At 34.9% G+C, this 23,000-nt stretch overlaps 2 protein-coding genes across 3 annotated transcripts in view; both read right to left on the bottom strand.

Annotated features, from left to right (window-relative positions):
- Positions 1–1,504: 1,504 nt before the first annotated feature.
- LOC112049096 (peptidyl-prolyl cis-trans isomerase FKBP1A) lies at positions 1,505–3,661 on the bottom strand. Its single transcript, XM_024086859.2, has 3 exons — positions 3,477–3,661; positions 2,785–2,945; positions 1,505–2,273 (listed from the first exon to the last, which is right to left on the bottom strand). The coding sequence occupies exons 1-3, from the start codon at positions 3,511–3,513 to the stop codon at positions 2,145–2,147; spliced, it is 327 nt and encodes a 108-aa protein (XP_023942627.1). The 5' UTR covers positions 3,514–3,661; the 3' UTR covers positions 1,505–2,144.
- A 2,358-nt stretch (positions 3,662–6,019) lies between these two features.
- The window catches only part of LOC112049105 (calbindin-32), a 97,165-nt gene continuing 80,184 nt past the window's right edge, over positions 6,020–23,000 (bottom strand). Inside the window, exons 5-13 of one of the 2 annotated variants that reach the window (XM_052887628.1) lie at positions 22,005–22,091; positions 20,072–20,128; positions 18,816–18,899; positions 18,634–18,689; positions 16,352–16,397; positions 14,157–14,168; positions 13,190–13,246; positions 13,044–13,115; positions 6,020–12,686 (exon numbers count right to left, since the gene is read on the bottom strand). In XM_052887628.1, the coding sequence (XP_052743588.1) occupies positions 12,534–12,686; positions 13,044–13,115; positions 13,190–13,246; positions 14,157–14,168; positions 16,352–16,397; positions 18,634–18,689; positions 18,816–18,899; positions 20,072–20,128; positions 22,005–22,091 (624 nt within the window). In that variant the 3' untranslated portion in view covers positions 6,020–12,533. The remainder of the gene's footprint in view (positions 12,687–13,043; positions 13,116–13,189; positions 13,247–14,156; positions 14,169–16,351; positions 16,398–18,633; positions 18,690–18,815; positions 18,900–20,071; positions 20,129–22,004; positions 22,092–23,000) is intronic. The other variant, XM_052887632.1, reaches the window with a different exon arrangement.

The raw sequence follows: 23,000 nt of genomic DNA, 5'->3' as shown, positions 1-23,000 counted from the left end.
CTGTCATCATCCCTATTACGTAAATTAATATAAGAATCAATTATTACCAATAAAATAATACTCCATCCATCTTCTTCTGTACTTACTTGAGAATGTATTTGTTTTTGAAAATTTGTATTTGGAAATGCTAAGACACCTTCGTGTTCCGTGCGCTCTATCTGCTTATATTTTTTTAATTTGTGGTTATAACTACAATTTTGTTAAAAAGTACAACACAACAAGAGGTTTTTTTTTAATAAATTAATATACTTAAACAATACACATCACTATCTAGCCCCAAAGTAAGCATACAGAGTAGCTTGTATTATGGGTGCTAAGATAGTTGATATTATAATATTAATATACAATTATATACTACATATAAATACTTATATAATGTATAAATACACACAGACACTGGAAAACACTCACGCTCATCACACAAATATTTTCCAGTTGTGGGAATCGAACCCACGGCCGTGGATGCAGAATGCAGGGTCATTACCCACTGCGCCACGCGGCCGTCAGGTTCGAAGCATTGGCGTATTATCATAGCTGGGCATTAACTCGTTAATTCGTTAATCGTTAATTAACGAAGTTAACATTTTAATTAACGGATTAACTTTTAAGTTAACTTTTAAAAATATTAACGGACACGTTAACTTCCGTTAATATGCAGAAGTCCGTTAATCGTTAATCCAATGCCTACTATTTACCGCGCGACGCGAAAAACAGGTTCAGGTAAGAAATGATGAAAGTTTTTTTTTTCAAAGAAATCAACAAATTGCTATATTTATGTTAAATATAGATAAAATCAACAAAACACAAATTATGGCACTTCCCCAGTGCTCATCTTTATTTTTCCTCACACAATGATATAAAAATGTAATATTACACAGTCATATTAACGGAGTAACGATTAACGTTAACTTGCGTTAATTATTCCGGAATGTAACGCTTTAACGTTTAACGAAGCTAACTTTTTTTGTAGCGGATTAACGATTAACGAAGTTAACTATTTAATTAACGGTGCCCAGCTATGCGTATTATGGTCAGCGCAGACAATGGAATAATCCTCGCACGGTCTCGGACATCTAATATATAAAATTCTTGTGTCTCAGTTTTCGTTGCCATACTCCTCCGAACGGCTTGACTAGGGCAGGGGTGGGGTAGAGGTAGTTGAAAGTTTACATCGAGTTTCACGCGGATGAAGTCGCGGGTGTCCGCTAGTTTTCTTGTAATCTATTCGTTTTGGAATGTTGTATTTGGAGCGGCTACGACAACGTCATGTTCCGTACGCTCCATCTGTATAATATTGATTAATCTGTGAGCTAGTCATGTGTTGTCATCAGAACTCAGAGCGTGCAAAGTTGCAAACTACAAAATTTCATCCTAATTGAAAACCGAGAAGTGGATCAAATTAAGATTCCAAGATTTTCTTACAAGTTTATAGTTAAAGTTATAATTATCTTTTCTTTGAGTTACAAGTAAAGCTATTTTTATAGCGTGTAATAAAACAATAATATGTTAGATGACATTTTATTCAGTTTTACATTAAGTATAGCTTTTCAATTATGTATCTATCAGGTTACAAATTTTAAATTATGCAAACTGCTGGTAGTTTGATAGTCTCACAATACAGAAAGCTCAAGTAAAAAACAGTTTTAAAAAAATATGGGCCTCAATTGACACAAAAATGCTTTGTGGAATGTAAAACAGAAATGTGACAAAAATATAGTAAAAAATGCATCATAATATTACATACAATTGCAAGAAGTCCCTTAGCTTAAGTGAGTTAACTTTATGACTGAACACTAATAGAGACATTTCTCTAAATAGGTGATTTATTAGTAATATGAAACTATTATCTAAATGTGACATGAAATATGGGGTCTCTAAACTTCCATTTTGAAAACACGAAAATGTGCATATAATCTTAATATATCTGAAATTAGTAAAAAATAATCATATTACATTTGGTTAACACTGAGGCTTGTGCAAGTTTTGAGATATGAACAGAATATACTAGAAGTAAAAACACTTAGTCAATAGAGTTTGGCATGATCAACTCCAGCTGTTCAGTTTTACAAAGATGTAGGTTTTATACAATCTATCAGTGACAACATTAAGTAAACAAAGTATAAAGACCCCTAAAGTAAAATAATTTATTCAAGACGGAGAAGTTCCACATCAAAAATGAGGGTTGAGTTTGGTGGGATGACACCTGGATGTCCCTGCTGGCCGTAAGCATAATCAGGGCTGCAGGTTAGTTTGGCACGTTCACCGACGGACATCTGAAAACATAATGAGGTTTTTAAGAGTATTGTTAAATTTGCTTCGCCCAATTACTGCACTTCAGTTGATATGTGAAGAATTACCAGTTCCTGTATTACTGTATTGAATTTTGCTATACATTCAATCAGCATTGCTTAGAAAAATGCTTTTTTGAAAATTGCTTAGAAAATTGCTTAGAAATTAGCTGCTACTAATATAGTGCGGGATCTATAGAACATTTTTTACAACTAATTACTATCAAGTTCATTTTTCATGAGTAGCTTCATCTCGATGAGACAACCAACTTAAATATTTACGAAAATTCTTGTTTCTGGTAGCTAACTGAGTTACCAGGAAATGAAAATTTCTGAGGTTGCTCCTCTACAAAAGTGAGAAAAATATTTTTGAATTTGCATCTATTGACCAACATTTTTGTTTTTTTTTGACTCAACATACAGAGTGGTGCCCCATCCTAGTCCTACAGGGTTTTGTATGTCAAGGTATTTTTGTACTTATTTGTATTCAGTTTACCTGAGCAACACCTTCATCCCAGCCTTTGATAACTTCGCCTTTGCCAATCTTGAACTTAAAGGGGTTGCCACGGTCACGCGAGGAGTCAAACTTCTTTCCATTTGTTAATGTACCAGTGTAGTGAACTACCACAGTCTGGCCTTTCTTGGGATATGTCGAACCTATGCACAAAATATGTATATATATTATTATCAACCCATATTCAGCTCACTGCTGAGCTCGAGTCTCTTCTGAGAATGAAAGGGTTAGGCCAATAGTCCACCACGCTGGCCCAATGAGGATTGGCAGACTTCACACACGCAGAGAATTAAAAAAATTCTCTGGTATGCAGGTTTCTTGGGTAGTGATTTGGCCCGAGTGAGTTCTGTAGTGAATAAACAAAATTACATAGAAATAGACAAGATGTCGTCCAATGATGTGATTGATTCCGCTCATTTCATGCTAAATTCATGCATGATGTCACAAAAAGTAAAATTTGAAATTTTTTTAAAGGTTATATCCCGTAGCCTGGTCTTACAGATCTGGTAGCTAGTAGCAGATTCATTGAAAAATAAAAGCTTCTATTTATTAATGGTGACATAATTAGTAAACAGTCATTAAAACGATGAATGATGCACTCTGAAATGGTTAAAGGTTATCTTTTAAAAAAAAATCGATGAAATCTTTAACTTAAAAATATAAAGTTAAATTACCATCGCCTGGTGTAATAGTATCGACGTCAACACCCATTTTTAGGTAAAGATTAAATTAATATAAATGCTCTAATTATTTATTACAAAGCAAAGTTAAAATTACAATGGCTGACTACGAAAAAATTCTACTTCTCGTTCTCGTTGACGTTTTTGATTTTTCTAGATGACGCCGGTCGCCGGTGCGGTTGCCACAGACAGGACAGATTATATTCAATCTTTCGTTTCGCTCTTCAAACCATAAATTATAACGCCAGCAACAGACGATCAAGTGACAGTGCTGTCTGTTAATGAATTTGCGCGCGAAAAGCACGAGAAGAGAATGTGAAGTGGTGGGTAAAAGGTTAAGACTCCCGAGCCACATATCGCCAATTATTAAAAACGCTCTTTTGTCGCTCTGGCTCTCAGACTAATTACTTAAGGACCTTGCCTCGCTAGACGTTACTTTTTTTGTCAAAGTACAAGATCAACAATGTGTATTGCGATTATAAAAATTGTGTCTACAGAAACGATGTTCCGTAATTGTAATCTTGTTCGTCGGTTAAAGAGCTCCGTGTGTACTTAGTTGAATGGAGTAAAGTAAAGTCGACAACTTTTAGTTTAGTTTAATGAAAGATATGTCCCGTAATTAATAGATAAAACGCAAACGGTAGATACACCAATTTGAATAGTTTTCCAAAAATCCCTAGGGTGACCAAGATAATTTTTTTTTGGATTTTCCCAGTTTTTCTATCTTGAATCAGTTTTATCAATGCTGTGGGTGCTGTAATTAATATTTTAAGGATTTGATTTTTGTTTAATAATAAGGAATGATATTACCAACGTTGAACGTTGAGGTTGAGCCGTGAAAGCCCAGTGGAAATGACATCTGCCTCCGATTCCGGAGGGTGTGGGTTCGAATCCGGTCTGGGGCTTGTACCTCCAACTTTTCAGTTGTGTGCTTTTTAGGAAATTAATATATCACGTTTCTCAAACGTTAAAGGAAAACATCTTAAGGAAACCTGCATACCAGAGAATTTTCTTAATTTTCTGCGTGTGTGAAGTCTGCCAATCCACATTGGGCCAGCGTGGTAGACTATTGGCCTAGCCCCACTCATTCTGAGAGGAGACTCGAGCTCAGCAGTGAGCCGAATATGGGTTGATAATGATGTAACGTACTATAATACTATTTTTATAACAAATGTTTTATTTGTTTTGTAGAAGAAACTTTCAGTGCAATAATTATTTTTCTTTCATTATGATGACCCGATAAAAAAATTCCCTGTACAAAAAATTATAGGACTGAAGTGTATCATCATTTTAAAAACTTGTACACTTATTGAGGATTGTAAATTGGTATAAAACTTGTGTCTACTCTTTGTAATAATCTTTGTATCCTATATTGTGGGATATCGTAATCGGTATTTTTGTGTATTACGTAAGAGATTAAAGTGTTAACTTAATCTACGGAACCCTACACTGCGCGTGATCCGACACGGATTTGCCCGGTTTTTATTTTCGGAAATCGTTCTGCGGGTATAAATACACGACAGAGTCGATGCTCGGGGCAGTTCAACTCAAGTGCTCCCACCCAGTGCCCCGTCTGTAGTTGCAAACGGCGTTGAGAATCACAGAAAAGGGCCAACGCCCTGACCTCTGTTACTCCGCGACCTGTGAGGGTCGCCGAGGACGTCCCCGGATATTGCTCGGGGCAGTTTACTTCGAAACGGAGTGAAGTGAACATTAAGTGACACAAGCGATACAAGTGAACATGACTGAACTCGGCTACGATTTTGGACTACGAATTGCCTCCGTTTGAAAGTGGGTCACAGTCAGTAATATACTTGGATTAGGGAGTGGAATAAATTCTTTTAAGAGTCACCTGGTGCTTAATTCCAAATCCTCGAACCCTAGTTCGTAATAATAATAATAATACATATTATCTAGGTCGGTATCTAACTAGCTATTTTTTTTTATTCTGTACAAGTTAGCCCTTGACTACAATCTCACCTGATGGTAAGTGATGATGCAGTCTAGATGGAAGCGGGCTAACTTGTTAGGAGGAGGATGAAAATCCACACTCCTTTCGGTTACTACACGACATCGTACCGGAACGCTAAATCGCTTGGCGGTACGTCTTTGTCGGTAAGGCGGTAACCACGGCCGAAGCCTCCCACCAGCCAGATCTGGACAAATTAAGAAAACCTCAATCAGCCCAGCCGGGGATCGAACCCAGGACCTCCGACTTGTAAGTCCACTGCGCATACCACTGCGCCACGGAGGCTGTCAAAATGGCTATGGATCTAACATGAAAAGGGGAGCTTCCATATATCATGGAGTCCACTTGCACAGACTAATAGCACTTACCAAGTACAAAAGCGGGGTCTGTTAAGACATTTTTAATGTCATACTACATAAATAGCATAATAAAGCCTTCTAGTAGTAATCTAATAGTAATAGTCTCTGCGCTGAACCGCGAACAGACGAACGAACAGACAGACAGACATGGCAAATCTACAAGGGGACTAAGGACCCTAAAAACGGAGTGAAGTAATAAAACAATCGAAAACATTGAGTAAATAAAATTTTATTATACATATTTGTAGTTCATTAAAAAAGAATTTGCACAAAATTGAAGTTAATTCGGATGTAAAACACTTAAACTTAATTTGTAACAATAGTATTGCTCTTGCCTTGCCGGTCGTACTCGTAAATACCTTACCTTCCCTTCGTACCTACCTTCGAAATACCGAGCTACATAGTATGAATAGGTACTTAAAGGGGAGTTTGGCGGAAAATCGAATCGTTTAGTCTTCATTTACTTGCTGCAAAGTTTTATTGATTAAAGTAGAACGCAATTAGAGTTTATGTAATGTATGGGCATGACATTTGCTATTGACAGGTCACGTGATCAAGATCTGTCATAACCATACATTTTGCTAGTTTTCAAAGCGTTTGCGATCGTAGAAAGAGAATCGACGTGCCACATGGCTACAGGGGCAGAGCGGACTCGATGTTTGGCGCTACATAATCGTATCTACAACCGAATTAACGCCAATCACATGAGATGTAATAATATAATCTATTCTTTTTATACATATATAATTTAACATTTCTTTTTATTTTAATATACAAATGTAAATATAAATAAATTGGCGTTTTGTGCATTTCCATTAAATATTAATAATATCCTATAACAATCATCACAACATCAATGCCTACCACATTTTAATCATTCAATATAATTAAAATAAAAAAAAATACCGCACGCAGTCAGTAATATTGTCAATATGTAGGGTAATGTTGCCAAGACGCAACCACGTCTAAGTTGTAGCCCTTCAATAATATAACATTATTAATTCCATAATCATAGACAATCATTCCCTACATTAATATCGTCAGTATTATTGATTGTATGCGGATTTCCTACATACTTTCCAATTTATTCAAGACTGACAATTTAATTCAATTATATTTTTTTCAACGATTTCATTTTTTTCTTTCAGATAAGTTAACGTGACACGTAAATAAATAACTAGAAAGAAAAACCCCTACGAACTAAAATACTAAAATTGCAAAAGTTAGTGTGGCGCCTCAGACCGGGATTTATCATAATATGTATTTGCTTTATTAGTATAAGAAATAGTTAAGAATAAGAATTAGTATAAAAAGTTTATACCAAAGTGTTCTTTGATTCGCCGAATCTCGCAAAAGCTTCTTCGACTATTTTTTGCCAATAATATTAAACGTTGGTAGATATTAAATCGAATTTTGCATTAATTTGGATTCTATGTTTCAAATGTAGGTACCTATAAGTGTTTATTACTTTAATTATTATTCCTTAAAAGTTTGGTGTTATTATTCCTTAAAAGTTTCGTAATTGGCTTAATAATTAAGTTAAGTTAGACTTAATAATTTTAATTAGAGTTAGTTTTTCGTATTGAATTGAAAGGGTTATATTTCTTTTGGAGAGTTAGACCGTTCTCCCACAGAGCAACAGACCCACAGACTTAAATGCAACTTTTGGAACACCATTATGAATGTGTATACGAGTTTACAGTTAATTAGCTTTTGTTATATTTAGGTTGACCTATTTATTTCCTTTTTTGACTGGGATAGCTAACACCCTGAACTTTGCGTTACAGGTGCAGTGCATTTAAATATCTCGCATTTAAATAAGTCTGTGGGAGAACTGCCATAGAGGTACTCGTATGTGTCTAAAGAGTTATGAATTTAATATAAATAGTTTTCCAAAGCGGTGGTAAAGTCACTACTAATAGACATACTTGTGAAGTGCTTGTAAGCCTATCTGATATTAAATGTTTTTCTAAATGTAACTAATGTGTAAAACACATAATAAATAATTTGAATCTGTTATCTACAACATACGAAAATAGAGTTTATAATATGCAATTTACGATGATAATACTAAGTTTAATTACCTATTTGGCATTTGATTTGGCTTAATGATTATGTTTTTTGAACTATATTTAGGTACTTATGAACAAAAGTAGGTGTTGTTAACTTTCAATATTTCCTTACGCAATTGAAATTATTTTAATCTTTCCTGTGAAACGCATAAATAATTGAATAAGGAAACATGTGAAAGACCTCCATTACCTCCTCAATAATGTTGTAAATGTTAAAATATTTAGGGATATTCCAGTTACCAGCTTACGCCATTTTTTTTTCAGTTTACGACAAATCAGTACTTGATGTATAACCTCTTGATGTTAAGTGATCAGTCTAAGATGGTACGACTATCTAACGGTCTAATTTGGAAGGGGTATAAGTTTATTCTAACCCTACCTTTGTCGGTTTATATGCAACATCAAACTGGGAGGCTACGTCGCTTGGCGGTACGTCTTCGCTGGTAATGTGGTTTTTGACGGCCTCCGTGGCGCAGTGGTATGCGCAGTGGATTTATAAAACGGAGGTCCTGGGTTAGATCTCCGACTGGGCCGATTGAGGGTTTCTTAACTGGTCCAGAACTGGCTGGTGGGAGGCTTTGACCATGGCCAGTTAGCAACGTATGACCTCTATTATAGGTAAAACTATAATACATGTCGGTAAAATTGGTTTTAACTGAATTATTCTTCGGATAGGGTATTAAAAACTGCAGTTTATAAATAAAAAAGTCATAACCGCGTCACGTCATAAATCATTACCTCAACTCAAATATAGACAAAATAGTTGTAAAATCAATTTCTTCCAATATTTATTACGTTAGGTAATTGTAAAAACTTGCGCCGTTGTACGATTTTCATTTCGTCAATGTAATCACGTTAGCTACTGTGTTATTTTAAGGAAGCAATGGTTTATAAACTGTAAATGATATTTCATCTGAGCGTTCACAGAATATCTAAGTTAATACAGGACCAACTGCAATCAGCAAAGATAGTCTTTTAAAATATTTGTCCAATGTAATATTTTATTTAACAAATAGTGGTATTTCGACCAGAACCTATCTATACTCACATTCAAAATTGCTAGAACTCAGGGTCTTTTAAGCCAATTAAAACATCTATCTACCCTCCGACGACAATTCATATAATACCTAACAATGTTTTTAAACCAACACACACTTAACACCTATTTAATTAACACTCAATAAGAATGCAGTGGCGTGCACCTCATATAGGCGAAAGAAACTGCTCAATCTTTCAATGGAGTTATGAGGCGTAATTGCGTAACTTCATCAGAACCGTTTGACAAAACATTCATTCATTATAGTTGTCAAACTGACATTTGTCCTAGGGATTTGACATGTATTTGACATTAATTGGAGCTGTCAAACAGGTCCGATCAAGTTTCACACGATCCGTAGTCCGATGCAAAAAGACGTTTTGGGACATCGTGCGTTTAAGCAATTATATCAACAGTGACGTAGCGACGGAGCGGCGGGGTTTGCTACCGCAGTCGCTTCTTGCGTCTTGCTTTTAGCCAACTTTATGTACTATTTGCGCTTAGCGACACACGCAGCTAATTTCCTTGACGTCATAAAAGTTTGCATCGAACTATCTTGGGGTGATATATGGTACTAAAGATTATAATGATATTGTTTTTTTCCCCTACATCTCTCAAAAAAAAAAGTAGTATAAGGTGATGAATTTATGCCATATGTAAGTTGGTATCTTACATTATAGTATAAGTACTGTTCCCTTTTTTTAATTTTACTAAAATTCATAAATAAATTATTATTTATGAAGTTTTACATTAATCTGTACAAAATGGCTGTAATATATGGACGGACACTAAGGCTCACCGCAGATGGAGCAACATTTTATTGTTGTCAAGTTGTCAACTGTATATGGTTGCTATTTGCAGCAACTACCCTACTGACGGTTACTCTGTGTGAGACTGACAATTTTTAATTAACCGGCTGTGCCGATTGAGATTTTCTTAATTGGTCCAGGTCTGGTTGGTGGGTGGGCTTCAGCCGTGGCTATTTACAACCCTACCGGCAAAGGCGTACCGTCAAGCGATTTAGCGTTCCGGTACGATGTGTAGAAACCGAAAGGAATATGTGTGGATTTTCATCCTCCTAACAAGTTAGCCCGCTTCCATCTTAGATTGCAACATCACTTACCATCAGGTGAGATTGTAGTCAAGGGCTAACTTGTAAAGAATAAAAAAGAACTAAACTGACCTGATAATACTGACTTTTCAACGTATTCACACATTGAGCTTTTGAAGTGTATGTCAAGCAAAAACCCTGAGTTCAAATTGAAGATTAATTAAAAATTACATCTTCACACCAAGAGGAGTCAGTAGGCATACAACTTTATATTGTGAAACCAAAAAACATAATATTGTCTATTAATAATATCAATGTGGTCGGCTATTGGTCGACAATATAAAACTTTTTTTCGTCACGAGATATCTTGTGGCGTGCATCTTATACACAGATAAAAATGATTTAGAGTTACGACAATTTGGAAAAAAGTTGCTTCGTCTGTAGAGCGATCATGCGACAAAATTTCCATCATCTTTAGTTTAGCATTAATCATTGTTCTAATACAATGATTAATGATAAACAATGAATAATGATTATTATAAATGATGAATAATTGAAAACAACAGCTATGCACGCCACTGCACAGAGGCATTATTAATAATAATAATATAGACATTTATACGAGAGACTACGCAAAACAACACCATATGTATTAGCTACCATCTTAAAATAGAATATATAGCATTTAAAAAAAAAACTTAGGTTTTTCTTTTCAAATTCAAAATAATATTTACCTATACTGGAAGAAGTTGTTTGGAGTGCGCAAATTTTTATATTTTGTACATAAACGAAATTTAATAGACATGTATTTTTTTACTAACGAAAACATAACAAAGAAATCCTTTACAGAAGAAGATTGATTACAGAAGACCCTAAGGTCATCCTATACCTGTAGGTACGCGATTAATTAACCCTGCATTCTGTAAAGTTACAGCGTTGAGACATCATTCGTTTCCATGACAACTTCGTTGTAAGTGACATTTTAATTGTGGCATCTTAAACACATAGAGTTCAAATTCCAATAAAACGTGTTATAGGCGAAAAGTTCGTCGACGAGTTAAATTGCGGAATCGCACCACAGTTGTACTGTCAAAGGCTGCGATGCGCGCTGTGAAGGACGTGGCGTGGCGATGAAATTAATGTGTCCATTATTTTGTTATTTTTGGAGTCATTGAAAAAAAAAATACATTTCAAAAAAGTACAGGTTGCTACTGAAAATATATTCTGTATAGAAGCACCAAAATTTGCGCACTACAAATATTATGTTTATATTACCTGACCAGAAAAACTTAAACGCCACGTTTCGGATAAATAAGGAAGTAATTTTTTCGTACAAACATTGCAATGAAATAATTATTTGTGGCGGCCCTAGATAGGTTTAATTTTTAATATTTCTAGCCAGGCTATAAACAGAAAAACATTTTAGATAGGTTTCTAATATAAAAAATACATTACTTATTTTCTAGCGTGGTAGAAACCATAACTTAACAATAATTATTTATCTATGACAATTTTAATAAAAATAAATATTTACTTTTATATAATTAAATTTTTTAATTTTCAGAGGTAATAATTATTATTTGACCGTTACTTTACTAGTAAGAATAATAAATATAAATTATAGACACTTCATAGACACTTAGAGCGGATTGTAAAGTTTAATTATTCGCAATGCTATTTCAACTTCGTATTTTATGTTATTAAATTAATATTTTCATTTTTATCTGTATCTAGTCTAGTTATCTTATCTCGTCTAGTTTAATGTAATTAACGTAGTCCGTGTGATTATAAATAAAATAAATAATAATATCCACCACTGTGAACATACCATTTTATGTGTCTATGATAAAATTAAATGTCAAATTATATTCTAGTAGATAGATTTAAATAAAAATAAACATTATAATATATATTTTTTATACATATTGTATAATATAGATATACAGGCTGCTCGAGAGTATTTTTCATAGCTTCAACGTACTATCGAGACCATCTATAGGAACCGAATTGCATAACGAATGTTTTACTAACTACAAAAAAAAATACGTTTACATACAAAGTAATTCAAATAATACCGACTATCCATGTAACACACGCGTTCAGGTAACGAAGCGAGAACGTTGAATTTTAAAATACATTTTTATATCCAATTTTATTTAAATACGTCATTCTTTTAAGGATGTGTATTTCAATTTCATTTCATTTCAAGATCTATTTACAAAAGAAATATTATTTACTCCAAAAATATTCATTTTAGAACATAAAACATTCCTTGAACATTTTGAATTTATTTTCGTTAAAAAATGTAACCCTAGAGTTACGGGTAATACTCCAGAGCACCCTGTATATTATAAATGTCTGGAACGAATGTTTTTATGAAGCTCACACACGTCTCCGGTTTCAATCCGGACCGGTTTTATAAGATTAATTAGTATCCATTCCATTTTAATACGCTAGTTTAGTAGTGGAACTGAAATAGAGTAGATGGGATTCGTGAAGTTACGCGAGCCATGGAATTTTATGTGATGCTACTGGGACGGACTGGTAGAAGCTTTCGACTTCTCTTATGGAGTGGAAACTTCTTCTTCCTGATTGTGTTTGGCGAGCGCTAACAAGATCATTGTAAGCTGCTTTCTGCTGATCTTCCCTTCGCTACTGTACTCTACGCCTTGGAGTATGGTTTCTTCGAATTCCAGAAGATCTTGCGCGTCGTAGTCCTAGAAAGAATTAGTTTATTATTATTACAGTATAATATACATTCCAGTGGCAGAGTAGGATTTTTACCGTAATTGGGAGAAGAACTTAATGTTTTCGTTTTACAGTCAAGCATTTTGCATCATGGGTAGTGATTTTAGTGTAATTTGCTTAAACTACTACTACTGGTTTGGTTTAGTTTACTGGTTTTATTATTATACTACGATTCAGATAAAGATAACTTATACTTTTTTTGCTTTTAATTACGTAGATATTTGAATTGTATCAATTGAGCGTTCTTTTTCAGCGTTTGGAATGTAGATTTTAGTTGAAGAGAAGTAGGTTATAATCGTAAATGAAAATTTTAGCGGTGTTCTTACTTTTTTCACTAATTCTAAAAGATCTTTTAGAAAGCCACGTAGTTCTTCATTCTCTATGGAGCCATTGTTATCCTGTAGAACAAAACAATAATTACTTTACATTTTAACAAATGCATAACTTATCTACTTTGATTCTGATAACTTACTCTGTCATAAAGAGAAAACACTCGCTCGATATCGTCTTTCGTTAATTTTGTTGCACCCTGTAAAATAAAGAACAAGTTTTGAAGTAAGTTCTAATAGGTAATTACATTGTGAACACTCAAGGAGTTTTTAAACTTATTAATTTTATTCATAAAATATGTGTGCAAACAAAGTGTACAAAGACAATAAAAAAACGAATAAAGTTAATTTGTAAAGTATAATGGTACGAGTACTTACTCGTATATATACGAAATAATAAATAGCATGCACAATAGAAAAAAAAAACATAAAATTAACAGAATTTGATTTTAACAGTTTTTTTTTAATCTGTAGGTACAAATTACAAATTATAGTTATAATAATATAAATTAAAATATTTACATTTTATAAGCATCTTATAAAATAATAATAATAATCTAATACAGTTCTAAAACAACACTAAGTGAAATTCAAATATTAGTTTTGTATTCAATAGCCTAGCAAGGATGCCATTTATGTATTTCCATGTTATTTACCTACTCCCGTTCTTTTTTATATGCTCTTTTAGTTAAATTAAAAATAATATTTATGACCTTATTAGAAGTAAATGTAAAAATAATAAATTAAAAATGTAAACTTTTAATTCACCCTTTTACTTTTTAATCCCCGATGCAAAAGGAGGTGTGTAATAAGTTTGACATCGAAGTCTATCTGTCTGTGGTATCGTACCTACTCTCAAACTGATGGTTCGATTTCTATGCGTTTTTTTTGTTTGATTTGAAAGCCAGTTATTAAATTTTTTTTTTGATCCAGCTCACGTATTGCAACACTATTTACACGTTTCTGATATAACTGAGAGAATTTCTGGAATAAAACTCGTTAAAACTTTGGCAGTCTTACAAAATTTTAATTTTTAACTTGTTAATACCTACCAGCTACTAAATATTCATTTTGGCATCATTGTTAGTCTTATTTCTACCGAGGACTCACCTCAATGCCCTCCTAAGAGTGCAGTGCAGACAAGCAGCAGTGTTAGGATAGAGAGACAGGCAAATCAACAGCATTCATGCTACACTGTTATCTTTATATCCAATTTTTTAAATATCTTTGTTAATGTTTCATCTCTTTTTTAGATTTTATAATATGTCTTAATTTAATTCATAATAATTAAATTAATATTATGTTATGTAGTGAACAAACCTTAGGTTGGTAAAAACTAACGCAAATGCGTATTTGTGAAGTAGAGATTTTTAACCAATTTATGTTACGAGAATATATTAATTAACGTCTATAAAATGTCAAAATTGTTGTACACTCTAATATTTGCTAATTATGTAAATGAATTAGTATGTAATGTATGTGGTGACTTTGATCTAAAGTGTGTGTATGTTGTGATCAGTGAAGCAACAAAAGTAAATAAAAGAAATTTAATATTTTCTTTATTCTCGCAATCAGTAAATATAAAAACTAATAAAATTGAAATCTAGCGGCAAAACACAGTGCAAACTAGCAAAACAACATCACTGTGAGCAAAGTATACTGAAAAAAGTTTTTCATTATTTCCGGACTTGAATTATTTACACCCAATTGTCTATTTTCAATTTTCCTTTTAGGTTGGTTAACAAAACATACAAGAACGTAGTACGAAGAGAAGAGAGGATAGATATTCCATTTGATGCATATAAAAATATTATATAAAATTTGAAATTTTTCTTGATATTTCAGAACAGTAGGTACATAGATAATTACGTATATTTTTTAAGGACTTAAATCTCACACAGTTTAGAAACATAATAAAATCCATAAGGTTTTATCCATTTGGATGAAACCGGAATGCAACCGGAGCGTGTATAGCACGCATTATGAAATGTACTCCAAATAGACAATTGTAAAAATCATTATTAATAGCCTATTTTAAAAGCCTACCAGGCAGGCCATTTATCTCTCCCATCTCTCCTTAAAAAAGAGAAATTGCACAGAAAATTCAAAATGTTTTGGAAGAAAAGCTCAGTTTGCAGTTCCTAATTGTTTTTAATGTTCCCAATAATTATTATTGTAAAATAAGCCATTTTGAAATAAATTAATTTTCATTTTGATTTTTTTATTGAGTGGCAGCTAGCCTTTTTTTATTGTGCGTAATATAATTAGCATGCAAATGAAATAAATTAAAACTCGAAACAAAGATTTTAGTTTTTAATAACAATTTGTCGAGCTTTTAGAAGTAAAAGCATTTAGAAGCTATGGAGATGACTAAATTATAAATATTTTTAATTGGTATCTGAAATAGCATTAAAACATTGCTCTCTTACTAATAAAATTGTATTTTTTTATATATTTTCCAAAAAAATTGCTTTCAGTTGCATTTATCAGTCAATTGAATAATTTATTATCAATTTAAGATAATAAATGATTCCCACGATTTTACATTTTCTAAATTGGCTCAGGTCTGGTGGTAGGCTTCGGTCGTGGCTGGTTACCACCCTACAGGCAAAGACGTAACGCCAGCGAGTTAGCGTTCCGGTACGATGCCGCGTAAAAATCGTTAATGGTATGGGTATAGAATAAGCTTGGACTTCTAAGTCGGCCTGCTTCCATCTTAGTAACTTGTCATATATACTTAAGAGAATATGAATGCTATATGTCATATATAAATGTTATATACTTTTCATTTAACATTTATAGAATAAAAAAGTACATATTCTGAGGTAAAATAAACTTGTACAGCCTCATTGACCTCTTATATTAAAAGGACGCACAATCATGTAGAAAATTTCACTTAAAAATTGGCCGATTTTGCTTTGACAGTTTTAGAATTATTGGTAAAGAAAATCATACCTTTAAATATAATCCAATATTCAATAAAATTCTAAATTTAAAGCAAACTCAACCTTAAGGATTGAGTTTAAGGTTGAATTTGCAAATGCGACTACTTGAATTGAGTACCAAGAAGTTGTGTTTGGCACTCATTGAATGGGGACGTTTTTTGGTCGCTGAATGTGCAACCACTTTTTTAATAGATCGATGAGCCACTGGTAAAGGAGGCAATTTCAATAAAGCGAACAGTAAGTAGAGCAATGTTTGTCTTGCCTGTAAACAAAATGTCGAATTCCCTGAAATGGCGCGCGTGAAACAATGTCGTCGCAATTCTGACGAGTGACGGGAAATGAACTGTCACGCTGACTCACCTTGAACACCTGGCGGCAGAGGAAATTCTCCTTCACGGGCAGCAATCTATAAAGCGATAGTATATTTTAATATAAAAGTATATTTTAAACCAGAGTTTCCCAAACTTTTTTGTGTCGTAGACCCCTTGCCGTGTTTTTCCGTGTTGGGTAGACCCCCTAATTATTTGATAACGATTTTCTGTATCCTACAACTTACACAATTTTATAAACATATATAATATTTTTTTTACTTCATAGTTACTTTTAAAATAATGTATATGTTTTGATATTATAAGATATAAAACATAGTAATATGATGTAAAACATAGGTACTATCAGTGTATGTGTCATGATCCACTATCGTGGAAACTATTTTCATTTAATGGACACCCAAATTTTTTTTCGCTGACTTATATCCCTTGCAGTTTGTCATAGACCCCTAGGGGTCGATATAGAATCACTGATATATATTGAGAATCACTGTTTTAAACAAAAACACGTCAAATACATCAATAAGCTATACCAGGGTTTCCCTAAGTATGAGTCGCGACCCAGAGGTGGGTCGCGAGCGAATCTTGAGCGGACCCTAGAACATAAGATAACCCGACCGATATTAGCCGGAAGCCCATCGGCCCTATAAAATTCACACACAATCGCAAGCACTTTTTTAAATTATCAGTTTTTATGGACGTCTACTATATAAAAATAAGTCGGGTTTTTCTTCCTGACGCTATAACTCCAGAACGCACGAACCGTTTTCCACGGTTTTGCATTCGTTGGGAAGGTCTCGGGCTCCGTTTATAGCAAAGAAAATTCAGGAAAAGGTAGGGGTAGTGTATGGGTAGGGTAGGGGTAGGGTAGGGTAAGGGTAGGGTAGGGTTGGGTAGGGGGTAGGTTAGGGGTAGGGGTAGGGTTGAGGTAGTTGAAAATTTACATCGAGTTTCACGCGGACGAAGTCGCGGGCGTCCGCTATTTATTATAAAATTAATAATATGTCAGCCCCACCGTACCCTTATTAACAATGACAATGATAAAAACAAAACTGCTTCAATTAGAGCTGTTTAATGAATTTCTGGCTGTCAGTTGCTGAGAACTATTCTTGCCCGTCGGTCTACGTCGTAATACTTGATTTAAGACACAAATAACAGTGTAGTCTTAGTACCTTTGACCATCGAAACTTTTGATGCCGCAAAACTCGGCGAAACAAGCAAATTACATAATCCGATCCCTTCTCTAGCGGGATTAAATTGGGAAATTCGATAAACACGAGCAGGTCCGTATCCGAGAATCATGTTTTACGTAATCTACCTATATTTTATTTACCTATCTACCATTGCACCACCCTATAACGCCGTGTACAGACGGTCAAGCGCTGCAGTGCGCGTAAAAAAATCAAAGAAATCACGCCAAAGCAACACTGCGTATATCGCTGTAGGCATGACCGCCTGTGGCTGGCGTACAAGTCATCATTATGTATATCAGCTAATTTGAACATACGCTACTTTTTATCCCGGAAAAATCTATGATTCCCGCGGGATTTGTGAACAGAATTTCACGCGTACGGAGTCACTGGCGTCCTCTAGTAACTAACATTTCTGGTCTAGCTGGTGGGAGGTTGCGGCCGTAGCTATTTACCACCATACCGGCAAAGACCGCCAAGCGATTTAGCGTTCCGGTATAATGTCGTGTAGAAACCGAAACGGGTGTCGATTTTCATCCTCCTCCTAACAAGTTAGCACGCTTCCATCTTAGTTTACTTCATCACTTACCAACAGGTGAGACTGTAGTCAAGGGCTAACTTAGAAAAAACAAAAGAAGCGTCTAGAAGATGCTTAATCACTTTCCTTTCACCTTAGGCCACATCTACACTTACCATCAGGTGAGATCATAGTCAAACGCGAACTTATCCTTTTTTTATTCTTTACAAGTTAGCCCTTGACTACAATATCACCTTATGGTAAGTGACGATGCAATCTAAGATAGAAGCGGGCTAACTTGTTAGGAGGAGGATGAAAATCCACACTCCCTTCGGTTCCTACCGGAACGCTAAATCGCTTGACGTCTTTGCCGATAGGGTGGTAACTAGCCGGCCGAGGCCTCGCACCAGCCAGACTTGGACCAATTAAGAAAACTTCAATCGGCCCAGCCGGGGATCGCACCCAGGACCTCTATCTTGTAAATCCACCGCACATCCCACTGCCTACTAACAAGTTAGCCCGCTTCCATCTTAGATTGCATCATCACTTACCATCAGGAGAGATTGTAGTCAAGGGCTAACTTGTAAAGAATAAAAAAATACTCACTTCGCCATCTCCGACAATTGCAGACGTCCATCTTTGTTCGAGTCAAACACTTGTAGCTGCACATAAAAATGATATTTTATTAAAACGAGGGTAGATCATTTTTATTACCGCCACATAAAAGAAAACATTTTCACTTATACTGTACAATATTATTAGCAATTTGAACGAATGACTTGTTTTACCATAGTGTCGGTGTACTCGATGAGTTTGTCTTCGGATACGTCATTAATCTTCTTCGCTTCTTTCAGTAAATCGCGGAGGAAATTCTGGAATGGAGAGGGTAAAAACGAATTTTATTTTTTTCAAATGTGCGATTGGAATGTGAGTCAGTGACAATCTGATTTGCATATTTTTTGGATCGTGAAGCAAAGTAGCAGTTCACACAATTCGGTAAAAAAACAAACAATTTCGGTTGTAAAGTCAAGTAAATACGAAACTACTACTATCTATACTAATATAATAAAGCTGAAGAGTTTGTTTGTTTCATTGAACGCGCTAATCTCAGGAACTACAGGTCCGATTTGAAATTTTTTTTCAGTGTTAGATAGCCCATTTATCGAGGTAGGCTATAGGCTATATATTATCCCTGTATTCCTACGGGAACGGGAACAACGCGGGTGAAACCGCGGGGCGTCGGCTAGTCATTAAGTAAGCAAATTAAATGCGCGTATAGATAGACACGGTAGAGACCTACATAAATAACTCATACCGTAATGTTGCGATTTTTATTGAATCCTAGAAATAAAAATGGAATTATAGAAGTTAATAAAAATGGAACTTATAAACTCGCTGTATGGCAACACTACATTTACTGTCATTATCATAAAGATGTGTCATTAGAGAGCAACCAATCATTATTGATAGTTTTGTTAAGTGGATTATTAAAACTATAGTGGAAATTCCGATAATTACTAAAGTACTTAGATGAGATTGACTTGAATTTATTTAAATTTAATAAATGTAAATCATGAAATCAGCTATCTTAGCTAGGTACCCATAACACAATACATGATGCTTACTTCGGAGCTAGATAGTAAATATTTTCCAAATATATTTTTTAATTTAAATACAGGGTGCTCGAGAGTATTTGCCGTAACTTCAAGGTGTTGAAAAGTCCACTTATAGGAGCCGAGCTGCATAACTAATATTTAACTAAAAGAAACTTTCTATGTTTTCATACAAAGTAATTAAAATAAGTCCTGCTATTCATGTAATACACGCCTTTATTATTTATAGATGACTTGCATCCATTTGGGACTGGAGGATTATCCTACGAACGACAATATGTGATTACAACGCTGTCATTAATTTTCTTCTATTTTATGTCGCTCTATACTTTTCCAGAATTATACAGGTATATTTTTCGTGTGCAAATAATAAATATTTATCTATCAATGAAATAAATTATTTTCATAATGCTGGATAGTTGTAATATCACCTTCAATTCGTCGGCCTCGATGTACCCGCTGCCGTCGGTGTCGTATTCTCTCCAAATCTGTAACATCACGTATTGATCTGATAACAACCTGTTGCTTATCACTTGTTAACTTCACCATACATATAATACCTTTAAACTTCTTATATACCTATATTATAATTTTAGAATTTAAACTATCGTGAGTGTTATTCATATTAATTGATTATGAAACACGGCTGAAACTCACGTGATATTACGTGATATTACGTGATATTTTGATCGGGATCATGGATGGTTGCTGCCCACAGCGTGGAAACCGCTATTTCTTTCATTGTCACATACAACAAACTTGGAACAAGATAGCATTAGTTCGGTTTGCTTACAAGAAGACGAGTCTAATGAAGATGACATTAATGAACCGTCGGAGAGTGTAACGGAACCTTCACTCCCCACCACTCAACCCCTCTTCGCGCGCGCAATGCGTGCAGCAGCGCGTCGCGCAGCCGCTTCGCAGTTTGGATCGTGCCGCGATGCAAGAACCAGCTCATGACTAAGGGCCCCGTATGGGTTCGAAACTAGTCGGGCATACTCCGACGTAATATCACGTGAGTTTCAGCCGTGTTTCATAATCAATTATATTATAATTGTTGGAGCTGACCACTCAAGCTGCCTCTACCACGCAAGTCACTGAAGTCAAGGAGCGTAGACAGAGAACCTCAGAACATCCACATCGATCGCACATAGATTATAATATTTGAGTTAAGATTTGATAAAGCTCACAGTTATTATTGATACTTGGACAGGATCAATAATAACTATGAGTTTGTTATTAATCTATGTGCGATCGATGTGGATGTTCTGAGGTTCTCTGTCTACGCTCCTTGACTTCAGTGACTTGTGTGGTAGAGGCAGTTTGAGTTGTCAGCCCCAACATAATCTATGTAATATATAAAATTCTCGTGTTTTTATTGATGACTTTGTTACCGAAGTCCTGCGAAATGGCTGGACCGTTTTCTATTTTTTTATGAGCATATATAGATAGATAGCGGGTAGATCTGAGAATCGGCCAACATCTATTTTTACCCGACTGCGTCAGAAGGAAGGAAATGTTTTTCATACCTCTAATAAAATATGATAAGTGTGACCCACCTCAAAAAATATATCCTAGAAATAATGTATAATGGGAAAACTATGGAAAACAACGTTTGCCACGTTTGTCAAATCTATTGAGCAATAAAAAGTCTGAAAACGTAGCAAAGCTCGGTCATCCAGGTAAGTATTAAGCATATATTTAATCTGCAATTATCTGGAAAATATTTATCACTTTTTTATTTTTATTTAGATATCGTGGTGTCTCTTAACACTAAACGCTTTAGCATTACCAAAGAAGCCTTAAATTAGCAGGTATTAAGTAGTTTCGTAATAAATGATGAGGTGATATCGATCGGAAGGTAGCTACTGTAAACCTCTGAGTATTTCCATTACCTGTCCGTTGTCTTCATCACCACACTCTTAATGATAGTCATAACCCATTTAGGTGGAAAGTTTTCATCAATACAAATTAATCAAGCCCAATCACAAGGTAGCTAACGTAAATCTTCGAGGAGTTCGATTAACTGTCCCTTGTCTTCATCACCACACTCCTAATGATAGTCATAACCCATTTAGGTGGAAAGTTATCATCAATACAAATTAATCAAGCCCAATCACAAGGTAGCTACTGTAAACCTTTGAGGAGTTCCATTACCTGTCCTTTGTCTTCATCACCACACTCCTTATGATAGTCATAACCCATTTAGGTGGAAAGTTATCATCAATACAAATTAATCAAGCCCACTCACAAGGTATCTACTGTAAATCATTGAGGAGTTCCATTACTTGTCCGTCTTCATCATCAGACCCCTAATGATAGGCACAACCCATTTAGGTTGAAAGTAATCATCAATGTTCTTACCTTCATAAATTCGACGCTAGATTCCAAAGGATTGTCGAATCTAAATAAGAGAAGAAAATTCTCTTCCATAGGCAGAAGTTGGGCTAGCTGTAACAAAATGATATACAAGTAAGTGAGTAAGTAAGTGACTTGATCAAAACATACGTATTAACTCCACTAGTACCTTAAATTATGATTTTAATTAAATAAATAATGAAGGCCGGTTAAAATAACGAAACATATTATGTTAACCGAAATTTTACTTTAAATTACATTTATTAAAATTTTAAGATAGCTTTCAGGTTCAGGTTCTGGAGGAGGGAAAATGGCAAGGTTCTAGAGCCTTCTGTATTTCCACTGGCATTGGCGAAGGTGTTGGCAAATGGGCACCTTGAGGTTGGTTGGTTGGAGTGTAGATGACAATTGATTGATTAACGCCTCAGGGAGGCAACAGTCGACCCTCGGGCAGGCAGCGTTCTCACGCAACGAATTTCAATCGCAATTCAACGTGGGAGTGCTGCCTGTGTGACGGGATTCCTACCAAGGGCGGCAAATTAAATTAATTTATTATAATGTATGTTTATTTTAGGTAGCCGTGATAGCCCAGTGGATATGACCTCTGCCTCCGATTCCGGAGGGTGTGGGTTCGAATCCGATCCGGGGCATGCACCTCCAACTTTTCAGTTGTGTGCATTTTAAGAAATTAAATATCACGTGTCTCAAACGGTGAACGAAAACATCGTGAAGAAACCTGCATTCCAGAGAATTTTCTTAGTTTTCTGCGTGTGTAAAGTCTGCCAATCTGCATTAGGCCAACGTGGTGGACTATTGGCCTAACCCCTCTCGTTCTGAGAGTAGACTCGAGCTCAGCAATGAGCCGAATATGGGTTGATAACGAACGAATGTTTATTTTATTAGTTTCGTTGTATCTTTTGTGTTTTAATAAAACCTCTTATTAAATTGATAGTTAGTAAGTAAAATACATATTCAAAGATTATTTATATTTCAGTCTACTTG

The sequence above is a fragment of the Bicyclus anynana genome, chromosome 2 (genome assembly GCF_947172395.1).
Source record: "Bicyclus anynana chromosome 2, ilBicAnyn1.1, whole genome shotgun sequence".
In the NCBI taxonomy this organism is placed as follows: domain Eukaryota; kingdom Metazoa; phylum Arthropoda; class Insecta; order Lepidoptera; family Nymphalidae; genus Bicyclus; species Bicyclus anynana.
The sequence above is the reverse complement of the archived record's forward strand: the minus strand, read 5'-3'. Positions and strand labels throughout refer to the sequence as shown.

Bases quoted from the DNA above. Each gene is read 5' to 3' on its own strand.
- LOC112049096 (XM_024086859.2), bottom strand. From the start codon at position 3,513: ATGGGTGTTGACGTCGATACTATTACACCAGGCGATG. The intron at 2,946-3,476 runs GTAATTTAACTT...TTTTGTGCATAG, and splicing joins TACTATTACACCAGGCGATG to GTTCGACATATCCCAAGAAA. The intron at 2,274-2,784 runs GTAAACTGAATA...TTATGTTTTCAG, and splicing joins GGGATGAAGGTGTTGCTCAG to ATGTCCGTCGGTGAACGTGC.